A 26,452-nucleotide genomic window follows, 5' to 3' on the forward strand; every position below is an offset into this window, starting at 1 on the left:
AACCTAGTTGTTTATATATATATAGATAGTCCCTAGTTGTAAGCTTGAAAATATAATCTTTGCATTTTGATTCAACTTGTCTGTACTTCTTTTTGATAATCCCTACACCCCTTTTAAACTTAATGATAAATTAATTCATTATCTTGTTCATGTTACTTTTAGAATCAGTTAACAAGAAATAATTGTTTGTGTGTGTATGTGGTAACATACAGGTTTCTGTCAAGACAAGTATATAAATCATTCCAGTTAATACAGCAAACAATGCAGATAATACATATTTTGTGTACAAGTAAAACAGCCATGATAGTGATAAGCTGCCCCAGCTACCTATAAAATTTTCAAATGTGTGTTTTTAATCTCTTATTATTTAAAGTAATGTATATGAATACAAACAGCCCAAAGAAACCTATAACCACAAAATCCAATATTTTCTTGCTTTTCCTACTGGATAACATATATGTGTCTTACCTTTCTGTGCTATATCCTAACTTTCTTATTAGACCTGTTAATTTCCACACTAGTTTATACTCCATTATCTAAGTTTACGAAAGTCTCTGGTTATATTTGATGAAAATGTGCTATCAAGTATACATTTTAGAAATATCCTTTGTTTATAATGTGACTTCTCATATTTTAAAAACATTTTGTACCAGTACCTCTCGTTCCTACATACCCTGTTACAATAAAAAAATTGACAGTCATCTCAAAGGTCCATAGCCACTTTTCTAAACACTTCATATTGAGGCTGAGCTCTACGAGAGAAATACAATATTCCTGCCCTTGTACTTTCCTATTAAAAGATCTAATCTTCTTATCAGTATCTTTTTTTTTTAAATCTGTGATTTAGGTATGCATCTAGATCTATCTGAAAACTAAGTTCTGTGTATAAAAGGATTGCAATGTTTTAAAATGCAGACATCTAAGGAAGCTAAGCTTTAAATTCTCAAAGAGCCCTTAATTATAATAAAACTTTTATCAGTTATGATATTATAATAACTATACTGACTCTTTTATTCTACTTGATTTCATTATAAGCACTTTAATATTCAATACACAGCTTTTATATCAAAAGCAGTATATATTATTTTATAGCACCTTCTGTACAATACTGGTAACAAATTATAAATTACTGCAAGATGTGGGAAATTATGTTCACCAGCTACATTAATGTACAAATCAGTTACTTTATGCAAAATTAAGTTTCCACTTTAGAATAGTATTCTGTTCACTTTTATCATGAAATTGGTTGAGTACAAAAATAGAATGAAAAATCTGATTCTAAAAAAAACCTACTGTAATGTTATCAAAATCCTTTTGCTCCTTTATTTCAACAACAAGGTCTTTTAAGAGGTCTTGAATGAATTGTGTAATGGTAGTTACTGACCGCTGACCCCTCTATTCCCTTTTCATCAGTTTCCCATTCCTTACCAGTTTTAGTGTTGGGTATTTTGTTATATGAAATCTAGCTGCAATGTGAGCTTTATTAAAAACAAATTTGAGCGAGTATGTAGTTAGAAAATAGTTACAAAATGAATCAGTTTAAAAATTAAATGTACAACAACCTTAAATATACAGTGACAATATATTTTTATGAGAAGACATTAATTCTTTTAGATTTCACGTTATGAGAGCTAAACTAACTATATAATTACAACCAATACAAAAAGAATCAGAAAGGAAGATAGAACAAGTTCTGATGTAATCTTGTAATAATGAGGTCTAAATCACGTGTAGTGTAAAGAATATTTACTAAACCATGCACAGTATTATATAAAAAAAAATGTTGTTTTTTTTAAGTAGAATTAATACTTACTTTCTGTAACACAGTCTACCTTTCCAAAATATATTTTACCAGATTCCTGAAAACAAAGATATTTCATTTTTTTAAAGCTGCTGCTATCATTAAATATATTTTTATGAAATGTTAAAAAATCTTCGGACAGATATTTTTATTTGAAAAGTGCATTTTCTTTGTAGCTTTAAAATGTGGTTAAATAAAAATATTCCTAAAAACATGGAAACAAGTTTTACAAACTTACTTGATCTTCTTTTGTTATACAGTCTGTAGCCTCATTGAACGTTGGTGCTAAGATGTGGCTGAACTTGCACCAATTAGCATAAAAATTAAGATATATTAATTCATGGCTTACTGCAACATAAAACCAAAATAAGATTTAAGTTGTTATATATACATTTTCACAAATACAGTAAAAACAATACAGTACATAATGTACTAGGCATTTATTGTTTACTGGCTTTTTAAAAAATATGCAGAGTTGCAGTGTACAAATATTCAACTGCAAAATTTGGTGGGGAATTAATAGTTTTATTATTACTGTTGCTTCAGCATCATTACAATACTGATTGGATTCACCTGTTAGCATACAAATGTCAATTGTTTAGTGTTTATGAAATTATATTGTGTAACTCATTTTAATGCACTAATAAACAGTTTCCAGGTTTACTCAACTGTGTTATAAATGGATTAGCCAAGGGTATTCTTTACGACCAAATTGTACACATTATGGGACAAGACCATCGTAATATACAAATTAGTGACCAAAAAATGTACAACTATCAATGCAATCTTATATGCTCTACTTCAATGAAGTAATTGTAACATGTACAATTAATAATGAAAATGCAAAATCATACATAAGTGCAATAACAATATCAATCCTTCTTTCCATGTTAAAGTAATACTTGAAAGTATTCTTGCTCTACATTATACATTTACCATAATAATTCTACTAATACTAATCCATTACTCACAAGCATATCTGTCAAAGTTGTGTGATGTTAACTTCACTGCCTCACCATTGATATTGTTGAATATAAAAAACTGAAAAATAAGGATTAAAATACATAGTATGTATTAGAAATGCTAATTACACACTCCTCTTTACACATGTTTAAACACACACATACAATATATATATATATGTATATACATTGCAGTACAAAGTGACTAAGCTTTAGCTACTTACTTTTCATTTTGTAATCAATCAACAGTGAATGGGTTAATAGCTGCTGGATTTTCTATGTACTTTACATGGAAAATTTGCAATTTCACCTTTTATTTTGTTCAGTTTTTTACATCATGTGTTGCAACAGACAAAAACATAGAAGTAATAGAAGTACTCCACACAGTGGGTGATAAGTAAGCAAATCAGTAACCTGAAGGTTATATTATAAACCTAATTTAACTTTTCTATTAGAGAAATTTCAGTTACATTTCAGGATTCTGTAATCTGCATAGAATGTGTACAAATATATGTATACATAATAGATTTTTTATGCAGCAGTACATCATTCCAACTTACATGTGTGTATGGCTTCTTATGGGAAATTCTAAATATACTTTCTTGTTCAGTAATATACATGTATTTTATTATTTTTTATATTTAGCATAATGTTTTGTCTCACAGAAATATTCTTCAATTTTTGAGGAAATAATGTGAAAAATTTGAAGCTTTTATTATATAAATATGTACCTAGCTTTGACGATATTGAAATTAGATATTGATTAGGGAAATTCTAAGTAATGATAGAAAAATGAGATTTAAACCAGAGAATGCTTAATTGGAATAATGAATTATTTTGAAATGAGTTATCTATTTAAACATCTTAAAAACTGAATCTCAGGGCTTTTAAACTAGAGTGGATTATAATTTGAATTTTTCTCTAATAAATAAATCTATTTTAAGAAGTTTGATTTATCTGTAAATATAAAAATTATATAAAAATAAAACAGGTCAAATACTGAACATTTAATGTACATAAATGTAATGTGTGTACATGTATACATATATTGTGAGAGATGGGGAAAGAGTATAATGAAGAGTTGGTTGTAAACCTAAAAATATTGTGCATTAAATGATTTTAATACTCACAAATTTAAAAGGAAGTAACAGTAAACTTATAACATATAAGAGTCAATAAATCCCTTAAATTTGCCGATGATATTCAGGTCTTGGGTACTTCGGGTTGTGATGATGTTGTTGCTGCTTTACAAAAATACTTAGATAATTTTACTTTTCTAACAAGGTTGTTGGGCTTTAGAATGAATTGCCATCAAATATGGTGAAGTTAATGAAAGGCATAAGTTGTTATGTGATCAGGACAGCATTTAAGCATTTCTTTGTTTGTTCTAATATGGGGAGGTCAGCCCTGAAATACCAGTAAGCCCCTTGCAAATTTAAACAAAAGTAAGCAAATAATAAAACGCTAGTAAGTGGACTCTATGAATAACAAATTATTGCCTTCCCTCACTCTGCTACTCTACAATCCAGTTATTTAATTTTTCTCTAGCACCCAGTGATATGGCTTTTATTCTATGTGGCATCTTATCAAAAGCTAGTTTGACAAGTCTTTCCATGATCATTTGTGACATATTTTGTACACGAATTTACACTTCTTTTAGCGTTGCTAGACTTAACCACTTATTTGAGTAGAGCTTCGAAAGATGAAAATAAGAAAAGGGAAAATAAAAGTAAAAACCTTTTTTTAGCATTTAATAGGGAAAATGTGAATGCTACGAAATTAGCCTAAATAATAGCTGGTTAAAAGTTTAAGACCACACTGAAACGAAGCGTTGATCAGTAAACACGTAACGAAATTTAGACATTTGTGTTCAAGCATTAGCGTTGTCAACATCTCCCATTGACATTTCCTGTGTTACATTGGGTAAAAACAAGGCGAAGGCTAAAAAGTTGACAGAGTTTGAACGTGGCAGAATTGTCAAGCTGCAAAAGCAAGGTCTCTCTCAACGTGCCATCGCTGGTGAGATTGGGCGGAGTAAAACTGTTGTTGCAAATTTCTTAAAAGACCCTGAGGAATATGGAACGAGAATTTCAAGTGGTTGGCCCAAGAAAATTTCGCCGGCGTTGAGCAGAAGAATTCGACGGGTCGTCCGGCAGCCGATCTTCGAACCAGATTAAGGCCCTTACGGACGCAGAATGCACCTCAAGAACAATAAGACGGCATCTACGAGAGAAAGGCTTTAAAAACCGTAAACGTTTTTAAAGGCCACGCCTCCCTCCACACCACGAAACAGCTTGGTTAAATTTTGCTGAGAAGCACCAAACATGGGATGTAGAAAAGTGGACGAAGGTTTAGTTCTTTGATGAAAAAAAATGTAACCTGGATGGTCCAGATGGCTTTTAACATTACTGGCATGATAAGGATATCCCACCGCAAACATTTTCTACACGACACAGTGGAGGAGGTTCCATCATGATCTGGAGTGCTTTCTCCTTCCATGGAGAAATGAAGCTTCAGGTTATACAGGGACGTTAAACAGGAGCTGGTTACATTGGCATGTTGGAGAGAGCATCCTTATTGATTGAAGGCCTTCGCTAGTGTGGAAATGACTGGATCTTTCTGCAGGACAACGCTACAATCCACAATGCCCACAGGACAAATGACTTTCATGGCGAATAACATGATTCTTTTGGACCATTGAAAATGTTTGGGGGTGGATGGCAAGGGAAGTCTTTAGAAATGGACGTCAATTCTAAACAGTGCATGATCTTTGTGAAACCATCTTCACTACATGGAATAACATTCCAGCCAGACTTCTGCAAACGCTTATATAGACCATGCCAAAGCGAATGTTTGCAGTTATTCGTAATGACGGCCGTGCAACTCACTACTGAGACCTCTTCTTGGGCATTTCCTACCTTGTTTAGAACTTCTTTTTGGTATGGCTTTAAAGTTTTGATCAGCTAGTATTTAGGATAATTTCATAATGTTCACATTTTCCCTATTAAATGCTAAAAAGCTTTTTATTTTTATTTTCCATTTTCTTATTTTCATCTTTCAAAGCTCTACTCAAATAATTGGTTGAGTCTAACAACGCAGAATGCATATTTTTCTTTATGTTCATTGGCCTTAAGATTTTGGCCAGCAGCGTATACATGTACAAAGTTCTATGAGATTATAATTTTGATCACTGATCTACATATATCGATTATGGTAGGTACATAGTGCCTAAAACAGTTACATGACAGTTGAAATTTAAAATATGTTAGATGTGACAATACAAACTCATTTTTAGAAAATAGTGACAGCCACCCTCCAATTTTACTTTTATGTAAACTGGGCATGTGATGATTCGTCATTTAAATTGAAATGTGAATTTTTGGTCACTAAGGCTGCATTTATGAAAGGGTATTTGACAGAAATTGCTTCATGTCAATGTAGTTTATGACATTTAACTTCAGTAAAGAACATGATTGCTATAAACAACAAATTTGAGCCAGGTTCCAATGTTGTATTCTTAAAATTGTGGTGTTGATAAGGTCTTGAAGAATCTTAGATTAATTCACTAAAGCAGTTGCTTTTAGTGCAGCTTCAGTGTGGGTGGAGACACTTGAAATGGTGTAACACGCCTTTTAAAAGTATGAATGGGGCTAGAGTCACGTAATAGAGTGTGGTCAATTACCTTTTCCTTCAGAAATGGCATCTAGTCTGGTAGAGTGAAGAAAGATGTTACGCAAGGATAGTAGGAAGTGATCCGTAATGTGTCGCATTAATAGTGTTATTTTTCTTGATATAGAGGTCAGTACATATACTAGTTCTTAACTCTGCCCATATCCCATTCCTGTTGCTTCCGTACATGCCATTTTATAGAGAGTAAATGATGCTAGATTTGGATAAAGAGTACAGCACCTGTGAAACTTTAGAGTAATGCCTTTTACATCACTACTATTCTGTAAATGTAATACATCTTACTGGGCATTTAGCATACAAGTCTGTTTCTAACAATTTGCATGTTAAACCAGCGCCCATCTATTGCTACAAACATTTAATCAAACAACGGAGCAGATGCATTAAAATCAGAATGAACAAGAATTGATATATACTTGTAGATGGTAGTCTTTCTTGTTCATGTGTGCGAACAACCATACAATTAGTTTGGAAGCAGATTCGCAGTCTACTAACAACACTTTGAGATACGTGCAACCAGTTCTTAAAGCCTGCTGTGATTGACTGGTTTCCTTTCTTCTGACAAAAACTCCATAGTGATAATTCAAAGTAACAACTGAGACAAGATTTTATGAAATATCCATGTGTGTATGTGTGTAGCAGAGACTGAAAAACAATCATTTACTTTTCAAATCACATCAGGTATATTCACACGTATAATCTGCATAAAAATGATTCATTATAGATAACCAACATTATTTTGCAACAATGTATTTCCCATATCATGGTTTTAATGTTATGAGTTTATGTTATCTTTAAATTTTCTTCGGCAGTGCAGTTTGGAACCATAGTGCTCAGCCCGGCAAGGCCAGGTTGTTCAGGCGCTAGACACGTAATCTGAGGGTCAATCTAATATTCGTTGGAAAAGGAATAGTCCCAAGAGTTGGTGGTGGGTGGTGATGACTATCTGCCTTTCCTCTAGTCTTACACTACTAAATTAGGGACGGCTATCGCAGATATCCCTCGTGTAGCTCTGCGCGAAATTAAAAATAAAGCAAACCAAAACAATGTTAAAACTCGGTCAAACAGAGCGCAGGTGGCCTGTTATGTGACTTTATGTTAAAACAAACAATCCGAAATTCTAGTGGTTCAGTAGTAAGCTTGGGGATTTCTAACGCCAAGAATCGGGGTTCGATACCCAAGGTGAGGATAAGTTAGAAAGTCCAAAAATAAACTGTACTTGAGTGAGGATGCATATTATTCTAATATAATAATAAATCGGTAAACAACAATATACTTTCTATTTGTTGTATTTAATTATTGTTACACTGAATCCTTTCTCATGATAGCACTTTGAAAATTGTACTTTACCTCATGCCTAATTATTTAGGGTCTCGTATAAAAGCCAATAATATAACGTTATTAAAACTGCAGCTTACATTTCTGTATATATATATTCTTCAATATTAGTATTGATTACACACACACACATATATATACGTATATTCTTTAATGCGAATACTCTGTTGATGAGATATTGTTTAACGAAGAGCAGTCTCCACGTTTCCATTATTTTTACTAAGTAGTTTCGGAATATTACAGTATTTGGATTGTGTCTTGTTGAGCAGTTGCCAACGGATATCGAAATTACTGTATAAGGCAACTTCACATAGAACTCATTCTTTAACTACTACTTTTTTATCTGTGCTGTAAGAAACTGTTATTGTACGACACAACACAAAGCTTTATGAAAATGGGGTTCTTGAACTCTGCTCTAGAAAGTTTGTAAATGCACACACACACATGATCATGAAAATGTACTACAAAATAACACTGAAAATATTGGTATGAAAACAGATTCTGCTAACAATGTGAGAAACAAAAACTATTAAATACTCATGAATTATATCGATTTCCTCAAAAGAAAGAAATGGATTTCTGTAAATATATTTTAACAGAATCTAAGCAATTACGAGGAAAGAAATTACACTTTTTATATCATTGGAAACTTTTTTTCTTTTTCTTACACAGACGTGAAAATAGAATCATTTCATTTTTATATCAAGCAACGCTACCCTGGCAACATTCTCTCTGGTGGCAGACAACTTCATTTTCTCAAATAGGACCCTAGCTTCTTTTCAGCTTCTAAGTTAATTAAACATACTCATTTTAACACTTACTTCATAAAGGAAACATTATATCGCTAAACATATTTAACTTTTAAGATTAATTAAAATCTTATAATTAAAAACTTTCCTTCGTAGCATATATAAGTCTCAACAGCTGACAGAAACAGTGGTTGTGGTCACAGTAAAAACAAAGTAAAAGTTTCAGAGCTAAAATACAACAGTTTCTACGTATCTGCGCCTTTCATTAAAATGACTTTTAAGAACACACTATGTACAAATGAACGCACAAATGAAGATGTAATTAAACTGAATTGAGAGAGTATTTAAATTACAATATTGTTATGATTTCCACTAGGTTGAATCTTTTATTTTTAATTTAAAGTGTATACTAAGTAAAATTTCACGAATAATTGTGACTGGAAACCTGAAACATAAAGAAATGCAAGTAGTTAACATATGGTCTCTAAATTGTCTTCTTATTGTAAATGTCATAACTTTTTGTTAAATATATGTTATTTTTTCTGAGCAGTTATTATTATTTTCTCAACATTTTGTACGAGTTTGCAAATGAATATCATAATATCATACTTTCAGGATGTGACAATCCTGTAATCTTGAAAATAATTTAGTACCGTAGATAAGTAGTTGAATCATTGGGAGATAATGTTTACGTGGACGTTATTAAGATAAGACAAATCTGTAACAGTTGTAACCAGATATCAATGGAAGTCTTGCGCAAAACTGAAGCTATAATGACAATTATTTTCTTTTTCTGAAATAACCGAGTTCGTTCAAACAATGCTGGAAATCTCTAGATAATTTAAAATGAACAAAGAAAAATTACTTTAATACCAGAAGAACACAAGAAAAGAAGTGAAAGTTGTATTTAGTGCAAGATAAGGTATAAGAAGAGTGTTATCATGTTTACCGCTAATGTATTTCGGAACTAAATATATTATCAAAAGTAAGTAGGTTAAACAAGATGATCAGATTATTTAAAAATATATGCAAAACATAAATTAAATATTAAAGTTAGAAAAAAAATGCCAGCAATACAAGGCGTAGATATTAATCGTTATTTTTTTAGTAATGAAACAAAGAATTAAAAAGTTATTTTTTGTAGAACGAATCCGTATAATGTTTGGCACAAGAGGAATTCTTTGACCGTTGAATGTGTGTGTTTTCTTTTAGCAAAGCCACAAAGGCTATCTGCCCAGCCCACCGAGGGGAATCGAACCGCTGATTTTAACGTTGTAAATCCGGAGACATACCGCTGTACTAGCAGTGGGCTGACCGTTGAAGACAAACAATTTATTTTTGACTATTATGTTCGTGAATGTAATACGCAGAGATAAATATACGAAAATTATCTTATATTATAATCCATTAAAAATTATTTTCTCTAAACGGTGCATTAGAAAACGATTATAAGCGATTCATGAAGATTGTATTCTCATAACACAACATTTTTATATAAACAAATTTATTTAGTTTACTATCCTGAATAAAAGAACAAAACGTAATCAAATTATTATATATTTATTATCGTTGTAAAGTACTTAGAACAAAAGCTGCAATATGAGACTAACACTTCATTCAATTTCCAATTGCAGGAAGTATTATTGTGTTTTATAAGTAACGAACCCAATTTCTTTGTGAAGATAATCAATAACAAAAAGAAACACAACATTTTCGATTAACTGCATTTTTTAAACTATATAAAATTAAATAACAAGTTTTATTATTTTTTGTGGGCCTGGAAAATGAGTGACAGAATTAGGAGGTTTGGATCCATTATATTCACTTGACAGAAGTTTTTTTTTCTTCTTTCTTTTGATATTTATATTTTATCCTTTATCAAAAGCAGGTGATTTGTTTGAAAATAATCGGAATTTCAACTAAGTCTCTCTCATTCTTGAAACTTCAAAATACTATTAAAATAGTTTTAATTTTTAATAGCTTAAACGGGCTTGAATAGTTGTGTCTTACTCTATGCTATATAAAAACACAGATAAGGGAAACCTCCTTAAATTTTCCTCTGCTATATCAAGTTGATTTTACTCTGATTGTAGCTATAATAAACATTACTAAATGTTATTGTAAATCTATTGATCAGGAAAAAGATTAAGTCTTTTATACATGTATGAAAAACTATTCATAATGAAATATTCACATTAATTTACATTTTTTACTTTAAGTTACTGAATGAATACATCCAAAAAATGAAGAACACGAACGAATATAAACTAATACACACGAATCCAACAAAGACACACGAAAGGCAACTAAACAAAATACTACTAAAAATGAAAAAAGCCAACACAATTTCACAAACACTTTATTCCTACCTTCGCAAAACCGACTCACGCACACCACAAATTTACGGCATCTCTAAACCTCATAAACCAGATTTTCCACTACGATCTATAATGTCCACATATGAATCGTTTAGTTACAATCTTAGTAAATACATAGCATGGGCACTAACATCAGCCAGCTCATTCATAAAAGACTCTTTTAATTTCAAATCTAATCTTAATCAACTTAATCATAAAGCCTTAACGGCCAGTTTCGATGTCATACACCTCTTTACAGAAGTCCTGACCGCTGAAACCTGCAAGATAGCCTTAGAACTCTATATCCGAGACCCTAACCCATGAATAGACATTCCCAGCAACCAATTACCAACCTTCATAGAATTCACTACGATGAAGACAAAATTTATGTTCAACAACCACAACTATATACAAACAAATGGCCTAAGCATGGGCAACTCAGTATCACCAGTTCTAGCCAATATTTTTATGACACAAGTTGAAACACAAGCAATTAACACAGCATTACATCCACCACTATACTGGTATAGATATGTAGATGACACGGTAGCGGGATTCAAATCTAAAAAACACACACTTAATTTTTTCAATCACATTAACTCTATACATCCCAACATTAACTTCACATGTGAACAGGAAGAAAGCAATCAAATATCATTTCTTAACCTCAAAATTACAAGAACCAATACACAATTTAAAATAGAAATCCACCGAAAAATCACCCATACTGGACTATACATTCCTTGGGACTCAGCACATGAAACAAAACAAAAACTCAACATAATAAGAAACCAAATAAACACAGCCATAAAACTATGCTCACCAGATAAAATTAACGATGAATTAGACAAAATAAAACAATACTTCATCAACACCAATAAGTTTCCTCCACAAACCGTAGAAAACATTATACGCACACACCTAGACAGAAAGCAAAATCAACTAACAAAAGTAAATATGTCTCACGAATCAAAAAATCTCGAAACCATATACTGCTACATACCATATATTCCTGACATCAGCAGAAAAATAACCAATATTTGGCAAAAACGAGCAACAGAATATGAAATTTCAGTTAATACCAAATTTATTCAAAAACCAGGCACAAAACTAAGGTCCATACTATGTAAGAACTAAACTAACAAACACACCACCAACATTATTTAGAAAATACAATGTGATAATTCCCACGACTTCTCTATTGAAGAAACAAGTAGGAAAATGGAAACCAGATTCAAAGAACACAAAAGTCACCTTCACACCTCTTCGTACACTGCAAATCAAATAAACACAACATAACCATAAAAAACACCCAAATACCAAATAAAAAATATAAACAAAGAAGCCTTACTTATACAGCAACTCAAGCACAAAATAAACCAATACAAAGAAATACCTTTATACCTATATTAATAAATATAATCAAACATCTAAGCACGTCCTCTACATTCCTACACTCAATTATACAACCGCCTTCAAACATGTGGTTTTAATGCAGAGGTACAAAAAGGACAGTTACCAATAACAGTCTCTAATTTTGAATTTATACTCTAGGGGAAAAGCTTTGTTTGTTTTTTGTTTAATTTTTCGCGCAAAGCTGCACGAGGGCTATCTGAGTTAGCCGTTTCTAATTTAGCAGTGTAAAACTAGAAGGAAGGTAGCCAGATATCACCACCCACTGCCAACTCTTGGGTTACTCTTTTACCAATGAATAGTGGGATTCACCGTAACATTATAACGCCCCCACGGCTAAAAGGACGAGCATGTTTGGTGCGACCGGGATTCGAACCGACAGATCCAGATTACGAGTCGAGTTCCCTAACCACCTGACTATGCCGGGCAGGGGAAAAGCACGTAGTCAATAACACGTACTGCAAACTAAGAACTACTCTTGTCTAACCACATAAATGTATTTTACAGTCATTCTTATAGCATACTCACAACCCCAAAGTACAAAGCACTGCGATTCGAACTATAAACCCTCGGATTTATGGTCTGTGCAGGCTAACTACGAAGCTACTACGACCAATCTTCACGAGCTGGATTGTTAGAGTTTCTCAGACAAATGTATTATTACCATTTAATTGTACTGACAAGGTTTAATTCTTGTTTTGTTTGTTTTTTTGGAATTTCGCACAAAGCTACTCGAGGGCTATCTGTGCTAACCGTCCCTAATTTAGCAGTGTAAAACTAGAGGGAAGGCAGCTAGTCATCACCACCCACCGCCAACTCTTGGGCTACTCTTTTACCAACGAATAGTGGGATTGACCGTCACATTATACACTTCCACGGCTGGGAGGGCGAGCATGTTTAGCGCGACGCGGGCGCGAACCTGCGTTCCTCGGATTACGAGTCGCACGCCTTACGCGCTTGGCCATGCCGGGCCAACAAGTTTTAATAAAGTAACGTTTACAATGTTTTTACAGAGCCTGGAGTATCCTGATCAGCCAAAACTTTGATTTCTACACATTTGTGTTGTGGTATTTCAGTTCCTGGAATGATAACTGGAGTTACACTACTACTAATGGGCACACTATGACTGCACATACTTTTTGAAAGTTTTATCTTTTACTGATGTGGCATTTTCTGATTTGTTGGATGAAAACCAATCAATGTAAACGTTCAACACGTAACTTAACCTGGTGTTGTTAATTTTCGCACAATACAGAGGTGGCATTCCTAAAGCATTTGTCTTTTATGCCCAGTTCTATAATTATTTCTAGTGCAGTATGTATATTATTATTTCTAAGCAAAATTTATCTCTTTATATATGTATATATATATATAAATATAATTCAAGCATGAACATTATCTTAGGAATTAGGTTATTATTTACATAAAAAAGGAAGGACTACGGATACAAACACTAAGACCAAACCTATGATAAAATGAAGCCTTTGCCACAAAAGCTGTACGAACAGAGTCATCAGGGCCAGGTTATAATGTGGAGTGTAAGATTTATCCTACTGGTTAGGGGTGACTGCGATAGTAGGACCCAAATAAATGTAGCTATACGTCATCTTTCAGTTTGTGGCGATCATTCTTCATATGGAACCATACAAGTGTAAAGCATCTCTATAGCATGTTCATTTACGATCATAAATTGAATGACCGATTAGTTGCAGCTCAGATGACAGGACATAACATCAGGTTCCTGATTATATAAAACTGAACTAAAGATATGTGTGTGTCTATAATGAGGCATTATTTTTTACAGTAACTTTGTTTTATCGTGACAAAGGAATTAGAAAATTCAGTTTTTCTGTCATCGTTTCACGCAACACAGTGAACACCTTTTTAAGATATCATGTTTATGTAAACAATTAAAATTGAAATAACTTATCAAAATTAGTGAATCAAGTACATATTCAGGTGTCTTTATAATACAACAATAAAACTGTTTAATTAAATAACTTTGAGAACATTGTCTGATTTCAATTCGAAGCAAAACTAAAGTGATCATTTTGGTGTGTATTTCCAAAGTTTACATCGGGAATACTTGACAAATAAAAGTGTAAATTTAAAATTGCCAGAAAGAAAATACAGAATTACGTCCAAATAAATTATATTCTATATGCAAAGATTAATTATGGACAATTTGAATTAAACTTCAGTTAAGTGAATAATCACATAGCACTTTCTGTAATCGTCATACCAGCTTAAGTTAGATGTATTTTAATTTTTTCACGTGTTCATATGAACGAAAAAGAACACTTTGTTATTAGATTATTTATAAGCTACCAGAGAATGCTCGGCATAATCAGGTGGTTAGGGCATTCGAGTCGCAATTTGAAGGTTGCGAGTTCGAATTCCCGTCACACCACACACGCTCACCCTTTTAGCCGTGGGAACGTTATAAAGTGATAGTCAATCCCAGTTTTCATTTGTAAAAGAGTAACTTAAGAGTTGAAGGTGAATGATGATAACTAGCTGCTCTTCCTCTAGTCTTACATTGCTAAATTATGAACGGCTAGTCCTCGTGTACCTTTGCACGAAATTATAAAACAAACAAACAAACAAACTACCAAGAGAATGTACCGAGTATACTTAGAGGGATGATAAGCAAAATGGTCTCGATTTTCTAAAAGTTGTATTTTGGAACATTTCTACGAAATAACATCTTTCAAAATTGCATTATTTCCTGTCATTTCTTTTAATAACATGAAACTAATAAAATGCTGGTTGGAAAAATATATAAAAATAATTTATTTCACTGTCATAGCGAACAAACTATTTATCTCTCGCTTCTTACCTTTCACAGAAGTTGCTATCTATCCGATGTCTGCCTTCCAAACTCCTCTACTCCCACTTGTATCTTATCAACCAATAGAAAATACTGCTGACTTTTCACTTTCTCAGTTGTGCGCGTGTAACTTGCCCCAAGCCATTACAAAAGATACAGACAGGGAATAGATGATCTTATAAATTCATCATCAGTCACAAGGCTAAGCCAATCAACATAGTTCGAGAGAACACAATTACTTGCGTTGAAGAATACGACACTCATCAGACGGTTTCAGTGTAGAGATTCCTCCGGGTAAGCTCTCTCTATAAATCGTTTTTTGTTTTAATTTTTACAATAATGTTGTATTTATATTATTTATAGTATAAGTGAATATAAGCGTTATATTTTAGCTTTAGAGGTTTACTTTAAATGAGTCTAATTACTGGCAATTGGCAAGTAAAATAACCCCTTTAGACTTTTAAACTGGCTCATTTCAAATTTATTTTATTTTATTAATATTAAACGAACATAGCTAATTTAAAATTTCCCCTCGTTTTTCAGAAAAATGTCTTCAGAAATGTATATATGTTTTTCTGTTTGGAGTATTCCTAATGATTATTATATGAAATCATATAGTTGGACCTCTTAGAAATACTTTTTATAAAATTATACTTTTTACTTACATAAAAAATTTTCGTTGACTAAAACTGATAAATTGGTAAAATTCTGTGAAAGTCATTCTGAAGTACGAATTTGTTTTTTTTTATACTTTGATTAGGAAAAATTAGTGTAACATTCTGGGCATTCCAGAAAGCAGTTTTAATTTTGGTAACGCCATAGATAGTGTAATATTGATATTGTTCAAAGTGTGGCCACTAGCTATTACTAAGTACAGCAGTGGAAATGTATTTTCAAAATCTATAAACGCTTATTTTCCTAGATATGGAACAAGAAGTCTTTAGAAATTAGATATTTTAGATAAGGAAACTTTTCATTTTTCAGATACGAATGAATACAAATTGAAAATAGTTTATTTCAATCCTAATTAACAAAGAAAACTTCAACATTCTCGTTACATCTAATTAGACAAAGCGATAGATATTGTTAGAAAAAACATCGTATTATGAAAAAGTTACTGGAGCAAGAAAAGCAATGAAAACACGAACCAAGAATTTCATGGTTTAATGGAGTATTAAATCGAACATTTTCAAATCTCGTATCATGAATACCCTGCACAGTCACTTATTTTTTGCTATTATTAGATAACAAAATTTAAATGAAGAAACTTTACAATTTTTTTTATGATACTGTTTTCCCATATCAGATCTTCATGTTGTTTCAGTTGAATGACTTATAACGTATTCATGCACATGACTCGTACTGAAACAATAGTGCTGTCTTTTACTGGTTTCTTTAAATGAAATTACATTATATCGAATGTGCTGTATCATAATAATTTGAGTGGAGATAGAGGAAAAATCAACATAAGAGAAATTTTATTCCTTCGTATCTTCGGACATAGGTTAAAAGTTTTCAAAGTCTTAGCTTACGTAATGTTGATTAAATTATTTTACTATATAAGATTAGAGCAGTTTTTTCGAACAGATTTGTTTTTCATAGGCTACAAATATGAAAAGACTAGTCATGATATATTTTGTAGAAGCATTTTTCAATTTTAATGTTACAAAGCTTATATTAATTTAATGATTTAAGAAATTTGTAAAATTAATTTTTTCATGATTTTGTATGTCAAAGGAAGCTTCAATCAGTCTATAAATCTAATCTTGGGGTGACATCTATTGTTACATGTGAGAATAATAGTAAATTTAAGAAAAAAACTCAAGTATAAAAATTAGATCAGGGGCAGGACAAACTACATTATCTTCAAGAATGAAATCCAGATAACCAGAAAACACATGTAGCACAGGTTACTATATAACGCTGTTTTTACATTCTACTGACCAGACCAGCATCAGGAAGACATTGTATCAGAAATTACCAGATGATGCTTTTTATATAGCATAAAAAAACCAGAATATCTGTTAAGGTAAAAATTCATTATTTATAATGCTAGCTCTGTCTATTTCCTTCTCATGGTACGAAATATTTTCCAAACATTTTCATTGTCGACTTAGAAACGACGAATATTTACTTACATATCAGAGACAAGAACGACAGGCTTTTATTTACCTGTTAGAGATAAGAATGACGTGTTCTTTGTTGTTGTTGTTTTTAAATTACGATTTCCTGATACATTTCAGTAGTAAGTTATAAGTTTCATCCCAGGAATTGCATTAATATTTGTCGTTTTATTCACATAAGTTTTGCTCATCCGTTTAGAAGCAGTCAAAGCTTTAACAATGATTAAAATTACTTTTCATCGAGTCACATGGGAGGAGAAGGAGAAAAATGTTATTATCCTACTGTTGATTCTTTGTGAAAAGCTGATAACTTGAGTCACAGCAAAACAGACTGTAGAAACTCGAACTTTCATATTTACCTATTCAACCCACCTGCTGCCAATGGGGATTTAAAGAGAAATGCATTTCAATATTTATTTAGCTGTTATATTGTGTTAGAAAACTTTTCAAGCCGAGTCAGTTAGTGTTCTATGGAAATATAAAGTACACAATTACGATTGATCACATCGACTCTTTGAATGAAACGAAGTACACACCTTTCTATTTTTGGAGTAAATGAATGCAGTAAATCATGAATTCTTTCTATTTGATTTTGTGTGTTAATGTATTGACTTAAAAAGTTATATTTTCTACGTTTGGCTATTGATTTAGAAAATTCGGTTCGTAAACAATATTAGCTTTAACATAGATAGTAAAACGTTCAATTTTCAAGATATTGAAAGGAAGGCCTTATCAATGGTGGAAACGTTCTTAAAGAAGTTACTAACTTCTGTTAACAGATAATAATGTTTGTGTTAGCTTTCAAATTAGGATATACAGATCTTAAGTTAGAAATTTAAACAATACTCCAAAGTTAAGTGCTCATTTACATTTAAATTTTTTCGTGAATTTACAATATTTAGATCATACTTTAAGTTGTAGAATACATTCCATAAAAAATACAAAATATTAATATTGGATATACCCGACTTTAATAGTGTTTAACTTTTCTCCATGCTATACATATATCTTGAAACTTGTTCAACGTTTTTGGGATTACTTCTATAACAATGTTCAAAGTCATCAAAATGGACGTGCCTCGTTTAGCAATGTTCAAAATTCTTCAATATATTAGACAGCATAAACGAGGGTCTAAAAATTTTAAAAATACTAGACATGTTTCATGTAGCAAGATTCAAGCATCTTTAACGTGTTAGACATATATCACATAACAATGTTAAAAAACATTAACATTTAGAAATGTTTAAAACTCTACGTCGCTCTCGTCTATCGTGAATTCAAATACGGCCGATCTAATCTTGGATTTCATATCTGTATGTTCTCTTATACAAGTTATAATAACTTTCTTTTAGTGGACCCGATAGTTTTGCCAACAGAAAGGACAAGTAAACTTGTAAACTGTATTTGATGACTTTAATGCCGAAATACAGTCCTTAAATATACAACAAACAAATTAAAGGAGAAACTGAGAATAAAATGTGCCTCAACTGCATTTAGAGATGTAGCCTACGAAGTACATTTCTTCACTAATTTTTTACAATCAAGGAATATTTATCCGTATACGGTAAAGTTATACAAGCAAAATATTTAGGAACTACGGTAAAGTTATAAAAGCAAGATATTTAGGAACTTCATATATGGTTTACTAAAAACTAACAAAATATTCTGTCAGTAACATACGAAAAAAAAACATTTTTGCACAAGCATGCTTTGATATTACTAAATTATCTCTACAAAACGTCATAAGTACTAGGTATTTTGAATGTACGATAAAGTAAATTTTTAACTAAATTTTCTTTAAAAACATTGGTACAAAGTTTGCTGATTAGGATATAAGCCACAAACGATTTTAATGTGACAATTATTGATCTTAATCAATGTTTAGAAATGAAAGTTAATGTTTTTGTTGATGTTCAACAGTGAATTTTATACCGTTCAAGTACTGTACTTAACTAGAGTGGGGCCTGGCATGGTCTAGCGCGTTAAGGCGTGCACTTCGTAATCTGAGGGTCGCGGGTTCGCGCCCGAGTCGCGCCAAACATGCTCGCCCTCCCAGCCGTGGGGGCGTTATAATGTGTCGGTCAATCCCACTATTCGTTGGTAAAAGAGTAGCCCAAGAGTTGGCGGTGGGTGGTGATGACTAGCTGTCTTACCTCTAGTCTTACACTGCTAAATTAGGGACAGCTAGCACAGATAGCCCTCAAGTAGCTTTGTGCGAAATTCCAAAACAAACAAACTTAACTAAAGTACTAAAACTTAGATTTTAGGATTCTTAAATTTGCTAGATACCATTACTGTTATCAGGAATAATCATCGCCGTATGTTACACAAAATGTTCATCACTTAAGCACACGAATTTAATTAGTTGTTTGATGTGAAAGCCAGGAACGTTCGTAAAAAACAAAAGTATAAGTAATTTTCAGTCACGAATAACGAGATATATTTACTTAGTTGAGATGAAAGATCGAAATTTTATCATATAACAAATAGTAAACGGGCAATGAGGTAAACTAGCTACTTCATGCGTTCTTTGCTGAGATAGTTGAGGGTACTCAAGTAATAATAACGTTAGAACAATAACGATAATTCATAAGTTATCTGGATTTTTGTGGTTTAAACTATTGACTTGATTTTTTGTTTTAACTTGGTATTTGATATTAAGTATTATTTATAATCTTGAATATTTATTTCTTTTCTTATTGTAAAATCCATTTTCTTGTTAAATAAATTAAAGTAACTAACTGCGTTTCTAATGCAGTTTGCTAAGCTAACCATATGTGATTCAATTCAATAACTTTTTAATATTAACTGTTCAGCAATATCACAACATGGTTAAAACTAATAATATATAATTTATTCACATAACTGTTTTAGGATGTTTTACTTTGTATTTAGAATGCTAAATTTGTTTTGAACTTTAGCATAGTTTAAAATACAATAAAACGTAATCAATTGAGTTTATAGAAAGCTATCTATATACTGCAATTATCGAACTGCACGTTTTAATCTAAAGTCCATGCTCGTACAAAACATTAGCAAAAAATGCAAAAAAATGCCATTTTGTAAAACTATCATTTGAGAATGACATATTTAATGATGTTGATAACCATTTTTGTGTCTTAGTTAACTTTCAAAAATAAAATACTATAAAAGATAGATTTGATTTCATTAATTTTTTTAAAATATTTGTCTGAAGCGATACTGATTTCTGGTATTTTAGTGAGAATAATTGTATAGATCATGCCAGGCTAAAAAGTTTTAATTAAGAAACCTTCAAGACTAAGAGAAAGCGAATAAAAGGTTCAAATTTTTCAGAAAAAAAGTTATTTAGTTCTCTTTAAAAGTAGACATAATTTTAACCAGGCGTTTTAATTAAGAGTTAGAAAAGTAGTTGATAATCGTGGTGTTTGGAAGAGCAATGTGATATGAATGGCTTTTTTTTTCATTGTACTACGCAAAGCAAAAATTACGTTTCTCATTATTATTTGTGCAATAAGTCTCATAACTGCTAGGGGGTGTCACTTAATATAACACGTTTTTATTCATTGCTGTGACTGGTCTGTAAAAATCTGATATGTCATCTAAATATCAATGGTTTTTTTTGTTCTGATATCTAGAAGAACCAACAATATTTCAATGTTTTACAAAAGCTTGATGTTTAAAAAAATCGATAATACTTTGGTGTTCAGAGGAATATATATTTTGGTGTCTTAGAAGAGCCTGATATTTAGAAAAACTTATAAAGCCCTGGTGCTTGACTAAAGTCTGTTATTTAGAGAAACAGTTATATTTTGGTATTTTGATAGTCTGTTATTTAGACAGACTCGTAATGTTTCATTTTAAGATTTCAGATGTTTAAAAGGTTATATAGTTTTTAGTGTTGTGCAAAAACTTAATGTTCAGAAGAAAAAAACGTAATGTTTTTGCATTTTTTAAACTTATAATAGCTTCTAATTTTCGAAACGTTATATTCAGGAGAGAGCACTACGAACAGACTATATTTTGAATGATGGTAATATATATGTATGTTATAAAGGTATATAGCGCAAACAGTTTTATATTTGTTTTTCACCTGGAAAATACTTTATATACTCAATGGACTAAGCGGTCAGTTCATAGGTCCATTGGCTTAATCACAACAACATTTAATTTGGAATTGTGTGACTAGAGAAAACGTACTTAGTTCTCAGCATCTACCATCTCTGACTGTCATACAATCGAGTTTTAACAAATTATAATGCACGTACTTGTGTTACTAAATTTACTTTTAAGTTAGTTCTTCTTCGGTCGGCTCTCCAGTAACACAGTGGTATGTCTGTGGACTCACACCGCTAGAACTAGAAACCAGGTTTTGATACCTGTGGTGGGCAGAGCACAGATAGTCCATATGCGTAGCCTTGAGCTTAGTTTCAAACAAACAAACTTTTCCGGTTGGTATGTTAAATTAATGAATATATTAATTTAGAAAATTTTGCTAAAGTCATTTTTTAAGATTTTGCTGCTTTCACAAGTTAAAATGTGGATTTTCTAGGTATATTTTTAATACAAACTGATAATTCTCAGTGTGCTTTAGTTCTATGCTAAATAGTTTTGAATGCTTAATGTTATTCTAGGGCTACTATCAAATGTCAGCATTGCTTAGTTTCTATTAGATTACGTTTTATTGCATAATTTTTAAATTGTAATGTGACTCCTGCAACACACATTTGTTATCAGTTTTAGATGATTGTTTGCTATTGTAAAAAGTTAAATCATTCCATTCAAATACTTTATAATATATTTCTAGAAGTCTTTTGTTTTCATGGATTTTAGAATTAGATTTTTCAACTTGAACGGCATACTCACTCGTGCACTAAGTGATTGGTCAAGCCAGAGACCACGGGGTGGGGCAGCATTAACATTTGCACAGTTGCGCCGGTGTAACGATTTCAAACTACCCCCTGTAAATGTTACCCCTCGGTAATTTGAATTCGTTTTCATATTACCAGGGAGTAGGACAAAATCGATTTCATTTTACCCCCCTTGATTTCAAACTAACCCCTTCCCGATAGACTCATTTTAACGGTTTATTAAGATGCTAGACGTTTTTATCGCACTCAGTGTGTGTAAATGAAATTAACACATTAATAATAATGTAAAAATTCGAATATTTATCATGTTTTATATCTCATGCTATCAATTATTCATAGGCCTGGCACGGCCAAGCGTGTTAAGGCGTTCGAGTCGTAATCCGAGGGTCGCGGGTTCGAATCTCGCTCGCACTAAACATGCTCGCCCTTTCAACCGTGGGGGGCGTTATAATGTGACGGTCAATATCCCACTAGTCGTTGGTAAAAGAGTAGCCCAAGAGTTGACGGTGGGTGGTGATGATTAGCTGCCTTCCCTCTAGTCTTACACTGCTAAATTAGGGACGGCTAGCACAGATAGCCCTCGAGTAGCTTTGTGCGAAATTCAGAAACAAACAAACAATCATTCATTTTTATTTCAGTGCGCATAAAAAAATATAAAAAAATTAATATGTATAAATTACAATATATTGAACGAAGACAGTATGTAGATCTTGTGGTCTGGCGAGGACGAGCCCTTGAAATACCTTTTATATTATATAAATCATCAATTTTAATAAAAGAAATAATAGGCCTTTTGTCTATTATCATGTACTTAGATACGTACGCGACACGCACTACAAATGTTAAAAGCAATCATTTTGGCGTTAGAAGAGGGGGTAATTTGAAATCAAGGAGGGTAATTTAAAATCGATTTCATGTTACTCCCCCGGTACTCTGAAAACTATTTCATACTACCGGGGGGTAATTTGAAATCGTTACACCGGGGCCCCAAATCTTGATGGGAATTCTACAGGCGATCTGGACTGTCAATGCACCTTTCTTTTATTACTAAATCTTCATAGCTTATCTGTCATTTCTTCTACTTTTACTACTCAATACAGACTAGATTAACTTGACTGACCTCGTAAACATCATAAAAATAGAAAATAAATCAAATTATTATGTTTACTTTTAGAATTACTTCAAAGTTTAGCAAGAAACAACATTTATTTATAATAAATATTTTAAAATTTCTTAATCTTATAGAACTGTTTATAATTATTTTCTACTTTTTATTGCTTTATAGACCGTGAGTTTTTCAAAATTTCCGCTTTAAGAAGTGTCGAAACATGCGGTAACCAAGTTATGTGAAGCTCGTGCTTCTCGTGAGCTGTTAGTTCCAGCTACGAGGTATACAACTCGTACAAATGTTTATATTATTACCATTATGTTTATTTATCGTACCTAATTTAACTATGTCTGGCCTAAAAGTTTCTATGTTTTAGATTTTTAATTTTTTGTATTAATAAACAGAGAGTATATAAGAAAACAAGTAATATATCACTCATTTGTGAAGTCGTTTTAATTTTATTTTGCCGTCGATTATTCTTCTACTTTACACCTAGTACTTTACATCAAAGCTACTATTCCACAAAATATCTTTTTGTGCAAATAATGTAGTGAAGAATAGTTTAGGAGTGAGAGTTATAGAAAGAGAAAAAGAAAGCAGGAAAGTGATGAAACTAATGAAGGTAAAATTAGTTTACTTGCATCTCAGAAGTTTCAAATGGAAAATGTCACACCGGTACTTGACAAGTAATAAATGTGTTTGGAAAATGGAATTGCTGCATATAAAGCGACAGAAGTGACTTTTTTTTTTATATAATTGCAAAAATTTAAATGAGACTGAAATTTTTGCTGCAGTCAAAATATTGGGAGACATATACTCTCCAGATCTAGACAGCTCTTTTACCGATGAAATGGTACAATTTGCGAAATTTCTTGATAGTGAAACACCATCCGCCCAACAATACATCAGAGCAATAAAATGTAAACAAACATGAATATGGTTTTCCTAATGTTGATATGACATTAAGAATATACTTGAGTCTACTCGACACAGCTTGAAGTGTAGAGAGCTTTTTCTAAAATGGTTAAAGTAAAAAATGAGTTTTATGATTCGATATTAAATGAACGCTTAAATGTTCTCTCTTTGCTCACGATAGAAAGGACATTGTTTATGCAAATATATTATGAAAATATAATTGAAAGGTTCGCCTCCGCTGAAGTAAAAATAAAACGATTTTAGGGTAATGTGGTTGCATGCTTCTTAATGTTGTACAATAATTATATTGTTTTTTATGTATCTAATTCATTCTTACTTGCTATGCTATATAAAAACATAATAACTATTATTTTTTTTATTTGTTTGGCTCTTTAGTGAAATAACATGGTTGACTGTAACTTTCATAATGTGTTTGGGATGTTCAAACCATATCCCAACATACTATTTATCAGGTGTTTGCTTTCATGAAAATTCTAAAAACGATACTAAAATCTGACAGAAATTTACTGACAGTGAGAAAGAAACAAGATAAAACAGAAACGCTTTGCTTTATAGCTTGTATAAATAAAGTTGTTGTTGTTGTTCAAGAAGAAACTTAACTGCTAGAAATGGTTTTACATTTAGGATAAGTTGTGATAACTGCATGTTTTTTCAATGAAACGTTTTTGAAGCTAAACAATTACATATTTAAGAGTTTATAAGAATTATAATTTACGACCAAATATGCATTACAAGAATGGATTTTTTTGCGAAATGTTTTGTGCATAACTTCAGAAAAACATTACCTGCTAAGAATTTAATGTTATTGCTTTACAGGAAACCTAATTTGGAATGAAGAAAACAATTTCATTAACTTCTTGTGCAGTTACGTTGGCGCTGATGACATCATCCATAGCTACACCTGTGGGGATAAGTTTTAACATCCAACATTTTCATAGAATGGCTATGCCTTACTTGAAAAACCGTATTGGAAATTACAGATTAAATTATCGACCTTTAACAAGCCATCAAGCACTAGCTAACATTCAACAAACAGGTGTTGCCGCCGAAACAGAAATTGATGACAATGAAACTATACCAGACGTAGGGATCACGGATTTTGAAGGCGAGGAAATGAGCGAAATTAATACCATTAAACGGCAGTTTGACGACTATGGACACATGAGATTTGGAAGGAACGGTCGAATGAAGAAATATGATGAAGATCATCACATGCACTTCAGGAAATAAAATACTTTTGTTTCACAGAAAAAGAAAAATGTGTGTATACATAACTGAAAATCAGAGCAAAGCGACAGTTAAGCAGTATTTAATGTAATTCTCTTAAATGTACAATGTAAATAAATATAAGCAGCAAAATAAAGAAATGTTGGGAAACATCGGTTATAAAGTACTGTGTTTGAATTAGAATTGTGCTTACTGTAATCCAGTTGCTTTAAGTCTAAAAGCTTATAATACAAAAAACAGGGTTTTGATACTCGTTGTAGGCATGCAGCGTTTTGCTTAGCACCAAACAAACAAAGTCCAGCCGTTTTTATGAGGCATAATATTAAACTAAGGTGTATAACAGACAAAGTGTCGATAAAACGACAAATTTTATTTTTACTCGCACTGTTTTAGAATATGAACAAGCTGTAGTAAGCTGAAGTAGTGAAGAAATCGTACAAATATGTTTTAGGAAATTCACAAAATTTGAAAACTAGGTCTGCCAAGTAAGCTGGTTTACTCTAGCTCTAAGAAGTTATGAAGAGCTAAAAAAGTAGAACTCATTTATGTTAAGGTTGTCTGTTTTGTAAAGTTAGAAATAAAGATAGTAGAATAATGTCATGCATTCCCAGAGAGAAGACTGACTGTTACTCTAATATATAATCAAAGAGGTGTAGAAATTTGATGTCGGACTAGTTTTAAAGAATGCCACTATAAGAAGCAACAGCCGATGTATTTTCTTTTTATTATACATAATTTGATTAATTATTTTCTGCACGATAGAAAAGTAAGCAATGGTACCATACCTATGAATCTTCAAATTGCATTTCTTTGTAAAAAAATTTCAAATTAATAAACCAGTAAGATAGGTCAATTATTTTTATGGTAACTGAAAAACTCAAACACTGGTGTCAACAAATTTCACTAAGATGACATAGTTTCAAAGAGAACATCCGTTTTCACAAGTATTATTAATAATTGGTAGTAATTTTTTACAATCATAATTCTAATGTAAACGATGTTATCATTATTCCTTGAAGATATCTGTTTTGACATAAATTTGGTGTTTCTTTAAAAATCTTAAGCAGAGGA

The 26,452-nt window shown here is 31.9% G+C and overlaps 1 protein-coding gene across 2 annotated transcripts; it reads left to right on the forward strand.

The window, feature by feature from the left end:
- Nucleotides 1-15,274: 15,274 nt before the first annotated feature.
- LOC143224112 (uncharacterized) lies at nucleotides 15,275-25,760 on the forward strand. 2 transcript variants are annotated; one of them, XM_076452570.1, is made up of 3 exons: nucleotides 15,275-15,431; nucleotides 23,396-23,499; nucleotides 24,971-25,760. In XM_076452570.1, the coding sequence occupies exon 3, from the start codon at nucleotides 24,986-24,988 to the stop codon at nucleotides 25,382-25,384; it is 399 nt and encodes a 132-aa protein (XP_076308685.1). In that variant the 5' UTR covers nucleotides 15,275-15,431; nucleotides 23,396-23,499; nucleotides 24,971-24,985; the 3' UTR covers nucleotides 25,385-25,760. The 2 variants fall into 2 exon arrangements, with proteins under 2 accessions (XP_076308685.1, XP_076308684.1); XM_076452569.1 differs by lacking the exon at nucleotides 23,396-23,499.
- Nucleotides 25,761-26,452: the final 692 nt, after the last annotated feature.

This window comes from Tachypleus tridentatus, chromosome 8 (assembly GCF_004210375.1).
Source record: "Tachypleus tridentatus isolate NWPU-2018 chromosome 8, ASM421037v1, whole genome shotgun sequence".
Classification (NCBI taxonomy): domain Eukaryota; kingdom Metazoa; phylum Arthropoda; class Merostomata; order Xiphosura; family Limulidae; genus Tachypleus; species Tachypleus tridentatus.

Excerpts from the sequence above, each read along its gene's own strand:
- LOC143224112 (XM_076452570.1), top strand. The coding sequence starts at position 24,986 with ATGAAGAAAACAATTTCATTAACTTCTTGTGCAGTTACGTTGGCGCTG.